This window comes from Erythrolamprus reginae, chromosome 9 (assembly GCF_031021105.1).
Source record: "Erythrolamprus reginae isolate rEryReg1 chromosome 9, rEryReg1.hap1, whole genome shotgun sequence".
In the NCBI taxonomy this organism is placed as follows: domain Eukaryota; kingdom Metazoa; phylum Chordata; class Lepidosauria; order Squamata; family Dipsadidae; genus Erythrolamprus; species Erythrolamprus reginae.
In genome coordinates, this window is record NC_091958.1 from 3974913 (window position 1) to 3995776 (window position 20864).

The 20864-nt window shown below is 39.4% G+C and overlaps 1 protein-coding gene across 2 annotated transcripts in view; it reads right to left on the minus strand.

The window, feature by feature from the left end:
- The window catches only part of CDH13 (cadherin 13), a 553953-nt gene that overhangs the window by 284278 nt on the left and 248811 nt on the right, over window positions 1-20864 (minus strand). For both annotated transcript variants that reach the window (XM_070761895.1, XM_070761896.1), the window contains exon 4: window positions 15326-15442. In XM_070761895.1, the coding sequence (XP_070617996.1) occupies window positions 15326-15442 (117 nt within the window). The remainder of the gene's footprint in view (window positions 1-15325; window positions 15443-20864) is intronic.

Below are 20864 nucleotides of genomic sequence, written 5' to 3' on the forward strand. Positions count from 1 at the left end.
GGCTGAAGATGACGAGTGAGACCTCGTCGAAACGTCGCCAGAAATTTCCAAATCCTAGGAAGAAACCCGAATATACCAAGACCGTCATATATATATATATATATGTGAATGATGAGGCAGCAGCCATCTCGATCACCGGAACATAGAAACTTTAATAAAACCACTTAGCTTTCGTTAGCATGCTGCTAACTTCGTCAGAGTATTAAAATGCCATGGGAGACAATCACCTTTATAAAGCATTATTCAGTCTGCTCATTGCCCGCGTCATAGGGCCACACCCTTCCCTCCCCTCTGCGGCAAGCCTAATTGTGGGCTTGCTCATGCTGGCTAAAGGGGGATCTACCGCTTTTACTCGTGTCTGTTGCCTCTTTCCCTCCCCAAGGGAGGAGGTGGAGTTATGAGGCAATACTTCGGAGGTGTTTGGTATTACTTTCCCCCCCCCCATTATCGTTGTTACTTTCTATAGTGGTACATGTCTGCTCTTGCAATTTTTTTGCCCATGCCCTCGTCTTAGGTCTGCACTGTTCTAATCCCCCCTTGTCCCCTGTGTTGGAACTGCATTGTGCCCCTCCCCCTCTACCTCCATGTTGCTCCAGTATGTTCCCTTGCTTCCCGTTGGGGGTTGCTCTACCCTCATTTAGCTGGTTTCTATGCCCGGCCTGGGGAATTCTGTTAGGGGCTTTATCCAATCCTAATGACCTATCCCCTTTAAGTCGTTGCTGGTGCCTTAAAGCCTGGTATGCCGATGGCATATCAATATGTCTATTTAAAGAATTTTCATTGGAGAACCAGGCTTCCTTTATGAAGCGACCTCCCTTGGTTTCAATGAGCAATGAGCAGACTGAATAATGCTTTATAAAGGTGATTGTCTACCATGGCATTTTAATACTCTGACGAAGTTAGCAGCACGCTAACGAAAGCTAAGTGGTTTTATTAAAGTTTCTATGTTCCGGTGATCGAGATGGCTGCTGCCTCATCATTCAAAATCACATTCACCATCATCAGGCTGAAGTTCCAATCTTTGTGTTGTTGTAAATGGAACATTTACAACATTTACAACAACACAAAGATTGGAACTTCAGCCTGATGATGGTGAATGTGATTTCGCCGAAACGTCGCATAGACATGCAAAACATTACACAGGGCAAAACCCGAACTCAGAACAATCTACATACATATACCCGTGAAAATGTACGAAAATATATATATATTTATTTATTTATTTAAATAAACTGCAGCCAAATTCAATTGCCGAAGTTGGAAAAAGGTGTTTTGCAATCTGTCCATGAGCAAGACAGCAAAGGTGTATGTGTGTATATATGTGTGTGTGTGTAGGCTTAAAACGCTCTGCAATTTTTCTACGAATCCCTTTTCTTTTGAAAACCTCGCTGTAAGTCTGTACAAGTTTATTAGAGAACCGGCAGGGGATAATTCCCTATTAGTAGGGCAGAAGAAGCAGGAAAGGAAAAAGAAATGGCATAATAAATCGGCCTTCGGGTGTTGAATTTAAAATGCCGATTTGCTGAACGGGGAAGTCCAGCTCCAAATTATTTATCTTTTCTTTCCCATTTTTTTCTTCTTTTTCAGCAAATGTTCTTTTAAAGCTTGTGATGAGGGAATTAATTGCTGGGCGCTTTGGAATGGCTCAACACTTAAATGAGATGATAAGAGCAGTGTTTCTCAACCTTGGCAGTTTGAAGATGTGTGGACTTTAATTCCCAGAATTCCCCAGCCAGCGTTATGACCTTTGCAGTATTCCCATAATAACCATGTTGCGAGTTTAACAACTAGAGTGGTCTACTTAATAACTCTGGCAAGGAAGGTCATAAAATGAGGCAAACCTCACTTAACAGTCTTACTGTCAGGCTGAACTCTCTAAACTCCACATGAAGACACTTACCTAGCAAAGGAAATGTTAGCGCATCAGGTTAGGTCCTAATTTAAGGACTATCTGTATACAAGTGTCTTGTTCTGTAGTTGGCTTTCTATGTCAGCTGAAGGAGGCATGAGATGGTCCTTTATGGTGCTACCGTGTTTCCCCGAAAATAAGACACTGTCTTATATTAATTTTTGCTCCAAAAGTTGTGCTACATCTTATTTATTTATTCATTCATTCATTCATTCATTCATTCATTCATTCATTCATTCATTCATTCATTCATTTGGCTTTGTGGCCATGTGACTGGGTGGGAATGGTTGACAATCATGTGACTGAGTGGGAGTGGCTCTGTGATCATGTGACTGGGTGGGGATTGCTGGGTGGTCATGTGACTGGGTGGGCGTGGCCGACTTGGCCTTGCTCACGTCAAGGGTTTGGGTTAGGGTGCCTGGCCTTTCCTTGTCTCGTATAGATACAATTTCCCTATCTATTTACCATTAATGAACATTCAAAATATACTATTTAATCCTATGTGTACATACTACATACAGACAATTTGGCTGAGAGAATAGGAGGAAGATGTGTGGACTTCAAGAAGATGGAGGGAGAAAGAGAAAGAGAGATAGTCACTGGTCCAAAGTCATCAGCTGCCTTTATTAAAACGGGACTAGAACTTACAGTTTCTTGTGATTGGCCCAAAGCCACCCAGTCACTTTCCTGTCTAAGGCGGGACTAGGACTTAATATCTCCTGGTGATTGGCCCAAAGTCACTCAACTGGATTTCACCTTTAAGATGGAAATAGAACTGCTATCCTGGTTTCTGGCCTGATGCCTTCACCAAAAGACCAACCTGGCCCTATGTCCCTGTTCAATTATTGGATTGTCAAACACTCATCGTTAATCAGTTAGAAAATTCTTCAAAAACTAGACCAGTGTTTCCCAACCTTGGCAACTTGAAGATATTTGGACTTCAACTCCCAGAATTCCCCAGCCAGCATTCTGGGAGTTGAAGTCCAAATATCTTCAAGTTGCCAAGGTTGGGAAACACTGAACTAGACCACTACAAAAAGAGGAAAAGAATAAGAAATATGCCTCCCCTTCTTCTGTTCCAGGTAGTTACACACAGGAAAGGATGTGACTCACCCAAAGCACACACAACTCTTAGTTTGGGGAAGAAATCTGCCTGACATCTTTCTCTAATAATATTTTTTATTATTTTGGTAATTGATAGTCGATTCTAGTTTTGCTCTGCTCCCTTCTTTGTCTTAATAGAGGCTGTCACTGGAGCAGGAGCTCAAGTGTTTAATCTGGATTAGGAAAAAAAGACAGGCAGGATGTTTTTTTTTCCCCAATGAAAACTCTTCTTCCTTTACAAGGACCAACTATATGTGGTGCTGCATGGTAAACAGTTGTGACAAAGGCCAGGAGGATTTTTTTTTTTTAAAGGTTGTGTATGTCCATCTGTGTGATGACTTTTTTGGAGTCATTAAATAATAGTGGGAAAGGATCTTGAGCATCTTACAAAGCAAAATCAACTCTTACCGGATTCGCCTGCCATTTTTCTCCCCAGGAGAATGGGGAAAACTAGTTGAACTTTAATTAATCAATGGAGCTACAGAATGGCTTGGCTCCCAGAGTTGTGAAAACTTAGTCACTGGAGATTTTCAAGAAATGATTGGACAACCATTTAATTGGGGTGGTGTAAGGTCTCCTGTCTTGAGCAGGCTCTAAAACCCCTTCCAGTTCTATGATTCTATGATTGATTCTGACTCTGTGATTGATTCTATGATTCTATGGTTGATTCTAATTCCATGATTGATTCTGATTCTATTATAGATTCTGATTCTATGGTTGATTCTATAATTCTATGATTGATTCTGATTCTATGGTTGATTCTGATTCTGTGATTGATTCTATGATTCTATGGTTGATTCTAATTCCATGATTGATTCTGATTCTGTGATTTATTCTATAATTCTATGGTTGATTCTGATTCTATGGTTGATTCTGATTCTGTGATTCTGTGATTGATTCTATGATTCTATGATTGATTCTGATTCTATGATTGATTCTATAATTCTATGGTTGATTCTGATTCTATGGTTGATTCTGATTCTGTGATTCTGTGATTCTGTGATTGATTCTATGATTTTATGATTGATTCTGATTCTGTGATTGATTCTATAATTCTATGGTTGATTCTGATTCTGTGATTCTGTGATTCTGTGATTGATTCTATGATTCTATGATTGATTCTGATTCTATGATTGATTCTATAATTCTATGGTTGATTCTGATTCTATGGTTGATTCTGATTCTGTGATTCTGTGATTGATTCTATGATTCTATGATTGATTCTGATTCTATGATTGATTCTATAATTCTATGGTTGATTCTGATTCTATGTTTGATTCTGATTCTGTGATTCTGTGATTCTGTGATTGATTCTATGATTCTATGATTGATTCTGATTCTGTGATTGATTCTGATTCTATGATTGATTCTATAATTCTATGGTTGATTCTGATTCTATGGTTGATTCTGATTCTGTGATTCTGTGATTGATTCTATGATTCTATGATTGATTCTGATTCTATGATTGATTCTATAATTCTATGGTTGATTCTGATTCTATGGTTGATTCTGATTCTGTGATTCTGTGATTGATTCTATGATTCTATGATTGATTCTGATTCTATGATTGATTCTATAATTCTATGGTTGATTCTGATTCTATGGTTGATTCTGATTCTGTGATTCTGTGATTGATTCTATGATTCTATGATTGATTCTGATTCTATGATTGATTCTATAATTCTATGGTTGATTCTGATTCTATGTTTGATTCTGATTCTGTGATTCTGTGATTCTGTGATTGATTCTATGATTCTATGATTGATTCTGATTCTGTGATTGATTCTGATTCTGTGATTCTGTGATTCTGTGATTGATTCTATGATTCTATGATTGATTCTGATTCTGTGATTGATTCTATGATTCTATGATTGATTCTGATTCTTTGAGTCTGTGTTTGATTCTATGATTCTATGGTTGATTCTGTGATTCCAGGATTTTACATTTTTATGATTCTATGATTCCCTTATTCTGTTTTTATGATTCTGATTCCATGATTTTATGATTCTACGATTCCATGATGACCTTTGGTCACCCTACTGTATCATACATCGGACGAGATATGCTTGCAGGAAAATCTCTAGCAGAATTCCATTAAACCATCACTTCTCTATAATTATCTTTTAGATTGAAATCTTAGTCAGGAACTTCAACATGGATCTCGTGGGGGGAAAAATATTTTTGATACCAGTTTCACCAATTACCTCTTTTGTTTTAAGAGGCATATTTTCTCAAATAGTCATTAGCATTTTCACACAGTCTCTCTAAAATGCCTCTCTAAAAAAAAGATTTATTTGAAATGTCAAGGCTGAGGTCAACACACACACACACTACAATTGCTTTGTGTTATTCTCAGTAAAGCAAATTCTTGACTATAGATTTCACCCCTCCAGCTTTAGTTCTATGGTCATTAGTGTGATTTATTCTGAAGAAATTAGATACTGGATATTTCAATATTGGCATAAAATCTAATTCTCCAGTTGCTTTACAGCTAATATATTTCCCACTAACTCGTAGTCATGGCAACCACAAAAGGACAATCTCCCTCCTCCCTTTAAAAAAAATGTTCAAGTATGTATTTCTAGTTTTTGCCACCAAAAGTATCGCCAAAAGGGGTGGGGGGAGAAATCAATTCTGATTATTTATAATGTAATTATTTTGCTAATGTCTTTATGGGCTCCACTTTAGCATTTTCAAAAACATTCTTTTGAAAATGGGATGGCTTGGTTCACTGAGGCAGGCCAGATTTTCACTGTTGGAGGAGGAAGAAAAGAAAAAGCAACATCAATATTTCCGATAGACAGAAAATGTGAGTAAACTCATTATCCCACAATAAACGGGGTTGGTTAATTATACAAAGGACATCCCATATTAATATCTTCTTTTACTTAGTAAATGGAAATGTCAGTATAATTGCTCATTCATTAACATGGAGAGTTCTTGTAAAATAAATCTAGAATATATTACTAGTATCCTATGACTAGCACAGAAAATAGTATAAGGGCAGACTAGATGGACCATGAGGTCTTTTTCTGCCGTCAGACTTCTATGTTTCTATGTTTCTATGTAAGTGTTGTATCTTATGATTCTTGATGAATATATATTATTTTTTTCTTTATGTACACTGAGAGCATATGTATCAAAGACAAATTCCTTGTTTGTCCAATCACACTTGGCCAATAAAGAATTCTGTTCGGTTCTACTTCTACTGGCGGGACCCAGGGGAAGAGCCTTCTCTGTGGTGGCCCTGGCCCTCTGGAATCAACTCCCTCCAGAGATTAGGACTGCCCCCACCCTCCTTGCCTTTCGAAAGCTCCTAAAAACCCACCTATGTTGCCAGGCATGGGGAAACTGATACACCCCTTAGCTACTATGGTTTTTTATGTATGGTTCGTTAGATTTTGTGATTGTTTTTATAAGAAGGGTTTTAAATTGCGTTTAACATTAGATTTGTACTTTGTGTTTTGCTGTTGTGAGCTGCTCTGAGTCCTCGGAGAGGGGTGGCATACTAATCTAATAAATTATTATTATTATTATTATTATTATTATTATTATTATTAATAATAATAATAATTCTACTTCTATTTCTACTACTACAGGTTTTTTTTTCCGGACGCCATCACTCTACTAAACAAATAATTCCCTCAACACTGTCAGACTTTCTACTAAATCTGCACTTCTATTCTACTAGTTTTTCTCATCATTCCTATCACCCATTTCCTCCCATGTTGACTGTATGACTGTAACTTGTTGCTTATATCCTATGATTTTTATTAATATTGCTTCTTCATTGCTTATTTGACCCCTATGACAATCATTAAGTGTTCTACCACATGATTCTTGACAAATGTATATTTTATTTTATGTACGCTGAGAGCATATGCACCAAGAAAAATTCCTTGTGTGTCCAATCACACTTGGCCAATAAAAATTCTATTCTATTCTATTCATTCTATTCTACTACTACTACTTCTACTTCTTCTACTTCTAATTCTGTGCTGTGCTAGGCTATGCTATATTCTGTTGTGTAATTTGTTATGTTTTTCTGCGCTATATTCTATTCTATTCAATGTGATGCGATGCGATGCTATATTTTATTCTATTCTATTCTCTATAAAATGGGGTGCGGTTTGGTGAAAAACTGCCTTCTGTAATAATGGAAATGTTGGGCTAAATTGTGTTGTAAGCCATGGACTATTTGTAGTTGTTCCCATACCCAGCAGTTGTCATCCAGATGGGCCCGTGTTAAAATGTGCACTGCTTGAAATTGTACGGGAACCAGCTGTTGAAAGCGACAATATGAAACGGAAATACCAACAAAGTGTATTTATGACCCAAAACAGCCCTCGGCATCTGATGACATTCTGGTTCCTGGCCAGGTTCAGAAAACATACATCAGATAAATTTGTAAAGAGAGATATAGGATGAATATATTTCTCCATCTTCCTCGAATAATTTCCCCAGTGCTGCCTTAAGAGATGACATTTAGACAATCATCTTGCTATGTCAGATAGCAATGGCAAACCAGGAGAAGAGAGCCTTTGCCCAGGAGATTTGAAGGACGTGAAGTCAAGAATCTGACCCACACAATATATAAGGAAATTGCGAATGCTTCTTCCAAATCATAACCCAAGCAGGAAAACTTAGCAAATCCTTCCTTTCTCTGATCTCCAAACACATAAACGAGAGCCATATAAAACCCGAGAATAAGTGATTGCCCTTGAATGGGAGACAGTGTTTCATGCAGCTGACCCAGTTTCAAAAAACCATCTACAGAAGAGTTCAGATTTCTGTGGAGCAGAGCCAGAGAAAGAGCAAGAAAGAAGAAAAACTCAGTATAGGAGGGAATGGGACTTCCTATCAAGCATTGTATGAGGCTTTGCTTCATCTTCTAACCTATCATTCTCAGTTGGAATCAAAATAGACACAGATGGACACCTTGTCCTAGAAGATACAATCTCCAGAAGATACAACAATGGGGTTGCATATTCAATCCCAGAAGGCATAGTATCCAGAAGGTAAACAAAGTGGTTGAACACTCTGCTCTGGAAGATATGATCTCCAGAAGATACAACAATGAAGTTGGACACTTTGTTCTAGAATATACGATCTCCAGAAGATACAACAATGTGGTTGGATACTCTGTTCTAGAAGATAGGATTTCCAGAAGATACAACAATGAAGTTGGACACTTTGTTCCAGAATATATGATCTCCAGAAGATACAACAATGTGGTTGGATACTCTGTTCTAGAAGACAGGATTTCCAGAAGATACAACAATGTGGTTGGATATTTGACCCTAGAAGTCACAGTCTACAACAATGTGGTTGGCTACTCTGTTCTAGAAGATATGATCTCCAAAAGATACAACAATGAAGTTGGACACTTTGTTCTAGAATATACAATCTCCAGAAGATACAACAATGTGGTTAGCTACTCTGTTCTAGAAGATAGGATTTCCAGAAGATACAACAATGAAGTTGGACACTTTGTTCCAGAATATACGATCTCCAGAAGATACAACAATGTGGTTGGATACTCTGTTCTAGAAGACAGGATTTCCAGAAGATACAACAATGTGGTTGGATATTTGACCCTAGAAGTCACAGTCTACAACAATGTGGTTGGATACTCAGTGCTAGAACACACAGTCTACAGAAGCTACAACAAGGTGCTTGGACACCCTGTCAACTCTGCCACTCAGAAAATACAACAATGTGATTGGACACTCTGCCCTAGGTGATTTATTATTATTATTATTATTATTATTATTATTATTATTATTATTAATTAGATTTGTATGCTGCCCCTCTCTGGAGACTCCAGAAGATGCAACAATGTCAGATTTAAATCCCTAGAAGATACCAAGCCAGAATTAAAGATTCCCAATTCCTGAAAAACACACACACACACACACACACACAAACACACACAGAGCTAACAATGTTCAACACTGTGAAGATATTTTGGGCTTAAACCTAGTGTCAGAAATGCTTATTAAGACAGCACTCCCTGTCCCCATTATGAATTGTGAAAGGAGATTGACAAGAGGCAATCACAAAAGGAAAGCAAATAATAGGAAGGAAAATCAAATTGCATAGGAGAAACGTCTGTCATTTGGAGCCCTGACAAAAAACAACCAGTCCAATAATTAAAAAAAGAATTGTGTGCTTTGCTCCTTCAGGCCTCATTCCGCTTTGGGTGGACAAATAAACTGGAAGACTAACATATGCATATAAAGTGGGTAACAAAAGTTTGTATAAGTTACTCTCGGCTTAGATCAGTGTGAAAGAGGGAGAAAGTGCATTCATGGAACCTGTTAGTGCTGGTAACATAGACCAGAGTTTCTCAACTTCAAGCTTCATGGACTTCAACTCCCAGAATTCCCCAGCCTCCACCTTTGTTTTAGTAGGAAATTGGAGACAAAGCAATTATTCCAGCAATTTCAGTGCAGCCTCTAATTTTCTACCATCCATCCTATCAGCCAACACTCACAAGCTAGACGGTAGAAAATTAAAGACTGCACTGAAATATTTTTTTTCTTTTCCATTCTCTCATTTCTTTCTTTCTGCCTCTCTTCTTATCTCTCTTCTATCCATTTCTGTCTCTCTGTCTGTCTTGCTCTCTTTATCTCTTTCTATATCTCTCTATTAGTTGTCTGTCTATTCCATTGATACAGCCATATCTGCTGGCCTGCATGTATGTATGACTGTCCGTCCGTCCGTCCGTCCATCACCTCTCTCTCTCTCTCTCTCTCTCTCTCATTTCATCTACCTATATCTATCATCTGCCTGCCTGCCTGCCTACCTACATCTATCTATCTATCTATCTATCTATCTATCTATCTATCTATCTATCTATCTATCTATCTATCTATCTATCTCTCTTTCTATCTATCTATCATCTATCTATCTATCTATCTATCTATCATCTCTATCTATCTATCTATCTATCTATCTATCTATCTATCTATCATCTCTCTCTCTATATATATATATATATATATATGTGTTAAAAAACATAAGAAAAAACATATATATATATATATATATATATATATATCATCTATCTATCTATCTATCTATCTATCTATCATATCTATCTTATCTATCTATCTATCTATCTTATCTATCTATCATCTCTCTCTCTCTCTCTCTATATATATATATATATATATATATATCTTATCTATCTATCTATCTATCTCTATCTATCTATCTATCTATCTATCTATCTATCTATCTATCTATCATCTATCTGTCTGTCTCTCATCTCTCTCTCTCCCTCCCTCCCTCTACCCCTTCCTCTACCTCTCTATCCATCCATCCATCCATCCACCTATTAATCATCTCAGCAAACTGGGTAGAAGTAGTACATTTAAGTACCACGTTCCTCCTCCGTCATGTGATGTTTGTACCACAATAGCACACACCAAAGAAACAACCCTTCTGACCTCAAAGGGGTTAAACGGCTCACGATTCTGATTTCCCTTCTCAGGAAGCAAACAAAACAAAAGGTTAGAAATCCGCCCCCTCCAGATCACGGCATTTCAAACAAGATAAATATTGGCAGTGATCCTTGATTTGATGCGCTGATATGGTTCATCAAGGCAGTTGCAAATTAGCCCAGTCTCTGTCAGGAAATATCATCTGTTTATTAGCGAGGGCTTATTAGTGAGGAAATTGCAGGCACAAATCAGGTACTCGTGTAAGATTCGCCCAAGCGATGTTCTGCCCGTCTCAGTCTCCACTAGCAGAGCACTCGAGCACATCAGTTTGCCAGATGCCGCTTGAAAACACGATTCATAAAAATGCACGATTTGACCTGGATGTTCACAGTTACTATTAGAAGTGGCTTCTGTGGCCATCAGCAAGATTTAAAAAATGTAAATGTAGCAACCGCGATTGAGACCATCGCTAAACAAAGTGGTCACTAAGTAGAAAATCACTGAACCAGTGATGTATTTATGACCTCACTCCTCACATGGTCATTAAATGACTCACAAAGTAGAAAAGAAACCACTGATGGATTTATAACCTCACTGCCCATCCAATGGTCCAAACTAGCCAAGGAATCACCAAAGAACTAAACTCAACATTCTCACTCACAGCTCCAAAAGGTCAGGCTCAAATTATCCTAGTTCAGACCCAGCTTTGAAGAGAAGGTATATTGGCTGAGAAAAGAGGAAGGGAAAAAGAAGAAGGAGAAGAACCAGAAGCAAGGTAGATGTATTCAGTTGCATAGATAATGGTGGCAACCAATGGAAGATCTAAAGAACCAGATTGAGCACAGATTGTTATATGGGGAAAAGCCAATCTGTGTAAATACTAAAAGTTGACAACCATTTAGTGGTACATAATCAATCATGCACCCATGCACCCATGCATCCATCCATCTGACCAACCTACCAACCAACCAACCAATTTACGATGCTGAGATTTCGCTGAGGCTTCCCTCGCTGGGAAACCCCACCTCCGGACTTCCGTTGCCAGCGAAGCGCCAGTTTTTGCGATGCTGGGATTCCCCTTCTGGGATTCCCCTGCAGCATCGCAAAAACACAGAAGTCCAGAGGTGAGGTTTCCCATGGAGGGGAGCCTCGGGGGAATCCCACCAGCATGAAAATGGGCGCTTCGGCTGGCAAAAGGGGTGAATTTTGGGCTTGCATGCATTATTCGCTTTTCCATTGATTCCTATGGGAAACATTGTTTCGTCTTATGAACTTTTCACCTTACGAACCTCATCCTGGAACCAATTACGTTCGTAAGACGAGGTATCACTGTATATCCACCCTAAGATAAAATATAGGAAATAGTATCAGGGCAGACTAGATGGACCATGCGGGGTTTTTTCTGCCATCAATCTTCTATGCTTCTATGTTTCTAAATGTCAGGCAGAGCCGTTGCTGTGGACATGCACACTGTGATCAGTGGCTCTTCTGGGTTCCTTTGCAAACAGATGCGCTGCATAGCTGATCTCTTCTGGATTCCGATGCTCTGTTGCGCACGCCCTCATGCGCTCTCCAGTTTCGGCACGTTTATTTATTTTATTTATTTATTAATTTAATTGGATTTATATGCCGCCCCTCTCCGAGGACTCGGGGCGGCTCACAGCATGTACAGAAAAACAGGAAACAATAATAACAATCCAATTATACCTTAAAAAACACTTAAAATTCTAATTAAAAACTATCAATATCATTCATTCAACAGTCAAACTAAGCATTCATCAGTCTGGGGGGAAGGTCTAAGGAACCCCAGGCCTGGCGGCAAAGATGAGCTTTTAAACTTTTTCAGAAGGCAAGGAGGGTGGGGGCAGTACGAATCTCTGGGGGGAGCTGATTCCAGAGGGCTGGGCCCCCCACAGAGAAGGCTCTTCCCCTAGGTCCCGCCAGCCAACATTGTTTGGTCGACGGGACCCTAAAGAGACCAACTCTGTTGCCAAAAATGTTAACCCTCCCTAGCATAGGGTCTCCTATCTGAGCAGGGGTTGGACTAGATGACCTCCAAATCCCCCTTCCAACTCTTGTTATTCTGTTACAGAGAGGATATGGCTTTCCTGCTAAATTTGCTTTCAGATTTAGGAAGGCGCATTACGATACCGCGTATGTGTCAAAACTCATTTCTTTCCATCAAAGTGATCTTTCTTCCATCATTCGTGAATCAATATTCACAAAAATTTCAAGCTTCTCTATTACTACAGAGAGCGGGACTAATTCCTCCCTTCCCTTTCATGGTTTCTTTTATTGTCCAGTCTTTCTTCTGAATCTCAATTGATCTGGAAGATTGTGGTTTTTCCCCCCCCCAGAATAATCTTGGCATTTCAAGCCCATTTTGTTTTACTTTAACTCTTTCCCATCATCGTTTCCTCTTTTGCAATGCAAACCCACATAGGCGCGTTCGTTAACATTTCAACAAAATGCCAGCCTTCGTTCATTCTTTCTGCACAGAAAATTCACAATGGCTCAGCTCACGCCGATAGCAGAAATGTACATCAGAGAACAACTCAGTTCCTTGTGCAAAAATCATATCAATATTGCTTTTTGGCAGCCTTGATCAATATGCATTTAGATGCTGGTAAAACACCAGGCAAAAGTTGTTTGCTGCATAGATGTTCAATCAGATCAAAATGGATTTTTGGTAGGAATGGGAACATATGAAATTGTCAGATATAGAATGATCTACTTTGCTCAGTATTATGCAGGCAGACCGACAGCTATTTTTCACTCTAAGATTTGAGAGGTTTCTCTGTTCCCTTCATTATGGAAATGCAAGGATTCAGCATGAGGGACCGTCCTCTGCCGCACTCCGGGTCCCGTCGACTAAACAATGTCATTTGGCGGGGCCCAGGGGAAGAGCCTTCTCTGTGGCGGCCCCGACCCGCTGGAACCAACTGCCCCCAGATATCAGAGTTGCCCCCACCCTCCTTGCCTTTCCTAAGCTCCTTAAAACCCACCTCTGTTGTCAGGCATGGGGGAATTGAGATATTCCCTTCCCCCTAGGCTTATAAAATTTATGCATGGTATGTATGTATGTATGTATGTATCTATCTATCTATCTATCTATCTATCTATCTATCTATCTATCTATCTATCTATCTATCTATCTATCTATCTATCTATCTATTAGATTTGTATGCCGCCCCTCTCCGTAGACTTGGGGCAGCTCACAACACAATAAAACAGTTCATGACAAATCTAATAATTTACAATTTAAAATATTTTTTAAAACCCATTATTAAGCAGACATACATACATACAAACATACCATACATAAATTGTATAGGCCCGGGGGAGATATCTCAGTTCCCCCATGTCTGACGACAAAGGTGGGTTTTGAGGAGTTTGCGTGTGGGGAGGGAATGGAGATTTTTGCAGTATCCTTCCCCCTACAGTGGGGAGGGAATGGGGATTTGGCAATATCCTTTTCCCACGAGTGGGGAGGGATTGGACATTTGGCAATATCCTTCCACCTGGAGTAGAGAGGGAGTGGAGATTTTGCAGTAACTTTCCCCCTAGAGTGGGGAATGAATGGGGAGTTTGCAGCATCCTTTCCCTGCCACGCCCACCAAGTCATGCCCACAGAACCAGTAGGGAAACATTTTGAATTTCACCCCTGGTTTAAATGGTCACTAAATGAACTGTTGCAACTCATGAACTACTGTACTTCACATCTGAAGTATATAACCACTAACATACGAGCAACAGAAGTGCAAGAACACATCTTATTTTAATTTCTTGGCAATTTCCTAAAAACCGCAAGAAATTAAGCACATACAATGCGATATGTAAAAATTGGGTGTAACATACCCAGAAAAAATAATAATAATGAGATTTCTAATGAATTGAATTCACAGGAAACATTTACTGGAGAAAACTTCAAAATTGAGAAAGGAACTGACAAGAAGATAAATTTATTATGTTTTTGTGTTCTAGGTATTTAAAGAAGTCTCATTGATTATACAGTGATACCTCGTCTTGCAAACCCCTCGTCATACAAACTTTTTGAGATACAAACCTGGGGTTTAACATTTTTTTGCCTCTTCTTACAAACTATTTTCATCTTACAAATCCACTGCTGCCGCTGGGATGCCCCACCTCTGGACTTCCGTTGCCAGCAAAGCGCCCGTTTTTGCACTGCTGGGATTCTCCAGAGGCTCCCCTCCATGGGAAACCCCCCCTCTGGACTTCCGTGTTTTTGTGATGCTGCAGGGGAATCCCAGCAGCACAAAAATGGGTGCTTCACTGGCAGCGGAAGTCCAGAGGTGGGGTTTCCCAGCGAGGGGAACCTCAGTGACATCGCAGCATTGCAAAAACACAGAGGTCCAGAGGTGGGTTTTCGAGGACTTCGGCGTTTTTGCGATGCTGCGATTTCACTGATGCTCCATTTGCTGGGAAACCCCACCTCTGGACTTCCATTGCCAGCGAAGCACTCGTTTTTGCGATGCTGGGATTCCCCTGCTGGGTTTCCCCTGCAGCATCACAAAAACACAGAAGTCCAGAGGTGGGGTTTCCCATGGAGGGGAGCCTCAGGGGAATCCCAGCAGTGCAAAAATGTGCGCTTCGGCTGGCAAAAGGGGTGAATTTTGGGCTTGCACGCATTAATCACTTTTCCATTGATTCTTATGGGAAACATTGTTTCATCTTACAAACTTTTCATGTTAAGAACTTATCCCGGAACCAATTAAGTTTGTAAGACAAAGTATCACTGTACTTCAAGGACGAACATGGAAAACAAAGACGACTTGCAAAGAAGATGTTTACAAACGATCAGCAATCCGCTAAATTTAAGATCAGAGAAGGTTTTACTACTTACCTTGCCTACCAGTTTTGGAAATGGAGGCCTCTGATTTTCAGGAATTAACATTGTAGGGGCAACAATGGACCGTCTTTGTCGTACACTCCCAAGTCCCTCTTCTGATTTAAGGAGCTCCTAAGAAGGAATAGAACATTGAGTTAAACTAAACCAGGAATTGGCAACCTTAAATATTTAAAGAGTCACAAAGGTCCTAAACTGAAGCCCCCCCCCCCAGTTCAACGTTGAAGCCAAACGGAAGTCCAGTTCCCCCATAGAATGTCCTCCCAGGGCAGCATCCTTTTTCCTCTACATGTCCTCATTGCAAACCCTATTAATTGTGGCGCCATCGGCGATAGGGAGCTACAGCAGAGAGATGAAAGAGCCACAAATAGATTTATTTTATTTTATTTCATTTAAATTAATTCCACATACAATTTCCGCACCAAGTTTTGCTTGGGCTTAGTCAGAGAATGATTCATGCAAGTGATGTAGCCCTTATCACAATATTATGTGGTGATGTGAATTTGTTTAACTGGTAATATTACAGTGCAAAATCTGGGTATAACCTTACTTTGAATGGGTAGATTCCCCCTTGCCCTTTTTGAGTACCTAGCTGGTAGGATGGTAGGAGTTTTGTGTGTGTGATGTTGTCTTGGCTCTAATTATTACTATTAATTGAGAGAGACTAGGTCTATAATTTTAACTATAGATCCCATTTGGAAATCAGGCCTTCTGACTGTGCTAATTAATAGGGTTTTCTTTTTGTTCTGCAAGCTTAATATGTACTATTGCCACTTAAAATGTTCAGTGCTTCAATTTTAAGCCTGCACATAGCTACCTACCTACCTACCTGCCTGCCTACATACCTATCATCTATCCATCCATCTATCTCTCTGTCTGTCTGTCTGCCTGCCTGCCTGTCTATCATCTATCTACCTGTCTGTCTGTCTGTCTATCATCTATCTAACTAACTGTCTGCCTGTCTGTCTATCATCATTTTTACTTTGCTGGCAGGCCTGGGGGGACATGAATTAACAACTATCATGGCCAAATTGTATGAATGTTTGGTATGCATTGGTTGGTTTGGTGATTGGTTAATTTATGGGGGTTTTTAATTAGGATTTTATAAATTTTAAAATTTTATATTTGACTTCGTTTTTTATCGTTTTCTATTTATATTGTTGTTGTAAGCCGCCTCGATAGGGTGGCATAGAAATATAAATAAACAAACAAACAAACAAACAAACAAACAAACAAACAAATAATAAATAAATCTATCTATCTATCTATCTATCTATCTATCTATCTATCTATCTATCTATTATCTATCTATCAGTTATCTATCTATCTTTCTATCTATCTATCTATCTATCTATCTATCTATCTATCTATCTATCAGTTATCTATCTATCTATCTATCTATCTATCAATTATCTATCTATCAATTATCTATCTATCTAGCTAGCTAGCTAGCTAGCTATCTTTCATTTATCGACTATTGTTTGCAAAATTTATTATCCATCCATCTTACCACAAGATAACACTTGTAAAACTTATCTGGTTTTTAGATGTTGGACTTTTGATCCATATTTGACCACATTTTACAAGCTAATATACCGCTTCAATTTGGGGTGATGGGAAGATGGGGTAGGGAAAATCCTGGCCATTCCTGGCATATTATGTCAGACCTAGTCTCTCCAATCTGCTTGTTTCTCTCCTCCACCTATCTGCTGGGGAAATCTCTCAGGGACCCTAATGTCTTTTACAATGTAAATGAATGGCCAGCCTTCTGCCTATTACTAACAAGTGCCATTATTCTTCACAACAAAATCTTCATTAGAAGTTGTCCAGGGAATCAGTGAAAGCCCGGGCTGCCATTTATCACCACGAGAACCAAACTCATCTTGGGTGAGACAATCCATATGTATCCCATTATAGCTGACCAAGGGAACGGTGGTTTATTTCTATTTGATGCCCAGTAATGTATGAGTTCAGCTTGGTTTGATAGAGCAGAAATGAAGCAATAACATTTTCCCATAGTCTAAATTAATAAAATTCACTTTCCAATTTGGCAGAATCCCCAATGGCAATTGAAAGGAAATAGCTCCCGTTTCCTGATGCCACAAAAACAGTCTGAAGCTGTAACTAGTTCAAATGTTTCGGGGACATATTATTATTATTATTATTATTATTATTATTATTATTATTATTATTAATTGGATTTGTATGCCGCCCCTCTCCGCAGACTCGGGGCGGCTAACAACAGTGGTAAAACAACATGAACAATCCAATTAATAAAAACAACTAAAAAACCCTTATTATAAAAAACCAAACATACACACAAACATACCCTGCATAACTTGTAATAGCCTAGGGGGAAAGGATACCTTAACTCCCCCATGCCTGGCGACAAAGGTGGGTCTTAAGCAATTTGCGAAAGACAAGGAGGGTGGGGGCCGTTCTAATCTCTGGGGGGAGTTGGTTCCAGAGGGCCGGGGCCGCCACAGAGAAGGCTCTTCCCCTGGGGCCCGCCAAACGACATTGTTTGGTCGACGGGACCCAGAGAAGGCCAACTCTGTGGGTCCTTATTGGCCGCTGGGATTCATGCAGTAAAAGGCGGTTTCGGAGGTATTCTGGCCCAATGCCATGTAGGGCTTTAAAGGTCATTACCCACACTTTGAATTGTGACCGGAAACTGATCGGCAGCCAGTGTAGGCCACAGAATGTTCCAGAAACGTGGGCACATCTAGGAAGCCCCACGATGGCTCTCGCAGCCGCATTCTGCACGATCTGGAGTTTCCGAACACTTTTCAAAGGTAGCCCCATGTAGAGAGCGTTGCAGTAATCGAACCTCGAGGTGATGAGGGCATGAGTGACTGTGAGCAGTGACATAGTTGACTTTTAGAGGATTTAAGGGGAGTTGAGAGGTAATGAAAAAAAAATTGTTTCCACAGATGTTTCATTTGATTTAAAAAAATAAAAATAAAAACCCAAATCTCCAAAAAGGGAAAAATTATAAGATTAAAATTTCAAAATCCACTGCTGACAAACTATTATTGCACTGCAGTGACACAGTCCTTCGAGTACTGCAGGCTACTTCTGCTGACTGCCGTCTGACTGCAATTCGGCAGTTCGAATCTCACCAATGGCTCAAGGTTGACTGAGGTTTTCATTCTTCTGAGTTGGGTAAAATAAGGACCCAGATTGTTGGGGGCAATATGCTGATTCGGTAAACCACTTAGAGAGGGATGTAAAAGCAGTGTGAAACAGTATAGATGCCTAAGTGCTCTAGCTATTATTGTATTTAACTCATAGAACATTTACCATGGGTTTATAATCCTGATTCATCCTTGAGAATAGGGAATAATGAAAAGTTATAACTCATGTCTTCTTTTTATTTGCACAAAACCCAATTTTTTAAAAAAAAGAAATGCAGCTCCTTTCTATCTGTCTGTCTGTCTGTCTGTCTGTCCGTCCGTCTGTCCGTCCGTCCAACCATCCACCTACCTACCTACCTACCTACCTATCTTATCTATCTTTCTCTCTCTCTCTCTCTCTCTCTCTATCTATCTATCTATCTATCTATCTATCTATCTATCTATCTATCTATCTATCTATCTATCGCATTTATATGCCGCTCACTCTGAAACAGACTGAGTGTTTAACAATGGTTATAAATACAATACAGGTAAAAACAGTAAAAATATCAAATCATTTGAGAGTTTTCCCTTTCTTTGTGGTTAAAAAAATAATAATGATACAAGGATACTTTGGTGTAAGTGTACAGTCTATACAAGGTTACGGACCTCCTGTTTAGACAAGGATCAATAAAGAGATGGGGAACACTGGAGTTGGTTCAAGGCATCTTTAGCGATTTGTTATGTCCAATCGTGGCAGCTACATTGCCAGATTAATGGGGAAATTGATCTTGTCTGGAATGCAATAAGTTCCTGCCTTCAAAGAGATAATTAATATCTGTCCAGGATAAAAAGAGAAGTCTTTCTTAAATTAAGTGCAGCTCCTAGTCTGAATTTATCCATCATATTCTTTCCTTAGGAATAATATAATTAGGGGTTCCCAACTGGGGGGGATATTTGAGAGGATGCGAAAACTTGGGTTTAGAAGTTTCAAAATTATACTGTACTAGTAGCTGGATACCCATGCTTAAAGCTTAAAAAATTATATAGAATGTGTAATTCCTTAGCATCAGAAAGTGTTAATATAAGGCAACTGGTTGTTGGAACAGACTTCTTTTCAGGTGGGGAGGGGGAGTAGAATGTCTAAACTCCCAGTCTGCAGGCTGGATGAGTCACGTGCTGACCACGCCCACACTCGGTTTAGCAAAGGGCTAGCATCAGAGCATGTTAATATAAGACAACTGGCAATTGGAACAGAGTTATTTTCAGGTGGGGAGCAGGAGTAGAATGTCTAACTCCTTAGCATCAGAATGTGTTAATATAATACTGCATAAGAAATATTAATGATCTGGTGTTTGTTTCGAAAAAAAACCTTTCTTAGTGAGCACCTAGAAACCAAGAAGAAAATACATGCAAAGTTTCAATTTTGTAAACTTTACAGTTCTGGAGATTTTGTGATGAGTGAGTGGTATTTGGCTTTATATACATTATATGTATAATTGTATGCATATAATTATTTATTGTTAAGGGGTTCAGGAATCTATCAGAAGTGTTCTAGGGGCGCGGGGTATAGAAATGGTTGGAAACTCCTGAACTGGACGTTGATTCCTGTTCATTGACGTATTCCCAGATCTAAGCCTACCTCAGTAGAATTGACCGGCTGCTGTTACTTCTTGAGATCTCTTAAGTCAGTGTTTCCCAACCTTGGCAACTTGAAGATATCTGGACTTCAACTCCCAGAATTCCCCAGCCAGCTTTGCTGGCTGGGGAATTCTGGGAGTTGAAGTCCAAATAGCTTCAAGTTGCCAAGGTTGGGAAACACTGTCTTAAGTAAACCTAGTATAGATACTCCTGGATTTACAACAGATCATTTAGTGACCATCAGAAGTTACAACAGAGCTGGAAAAAGTGACATGATTGTTTTCTACACTTACAACCACTGGTCCCATAATCCAGATCCAGACACTCAGCTACAGACTAGATGGACCATGAGGTCTTTTTCTGCCGTCAGTCTTCTATGTTTCTATGTTTCTACCAACTATTTATGACCATTGCAGTATCACAAATTTCCGTTTTGGCGTACTTCTAACAAGCAAAGTCAACAGGGAAGCCCTATTCACTTTACAACCACATTCCTAAATCAACAACTGCAGCAATTTGCCCTTAGCAACCGTGGCCAGAAAAAAGTCATAAACTGGGCCAAAATTCACTTAACAAATGTCTCACTTAACAACAGAAATATTAGGTTCATAGGTCAAGGACTACCCTTTACAAAACCGACAAACAAGCCCATGCTGTTATCCTGGACTGCACGTTGAGAGTTAATACTTTCCAAATATTTGCCGAATCCTTGTTTGTTTTATTCAAACAATCTCGCATTTATGAATAACCCTTTTCTGAAAACTCTGTAGGCACATCAA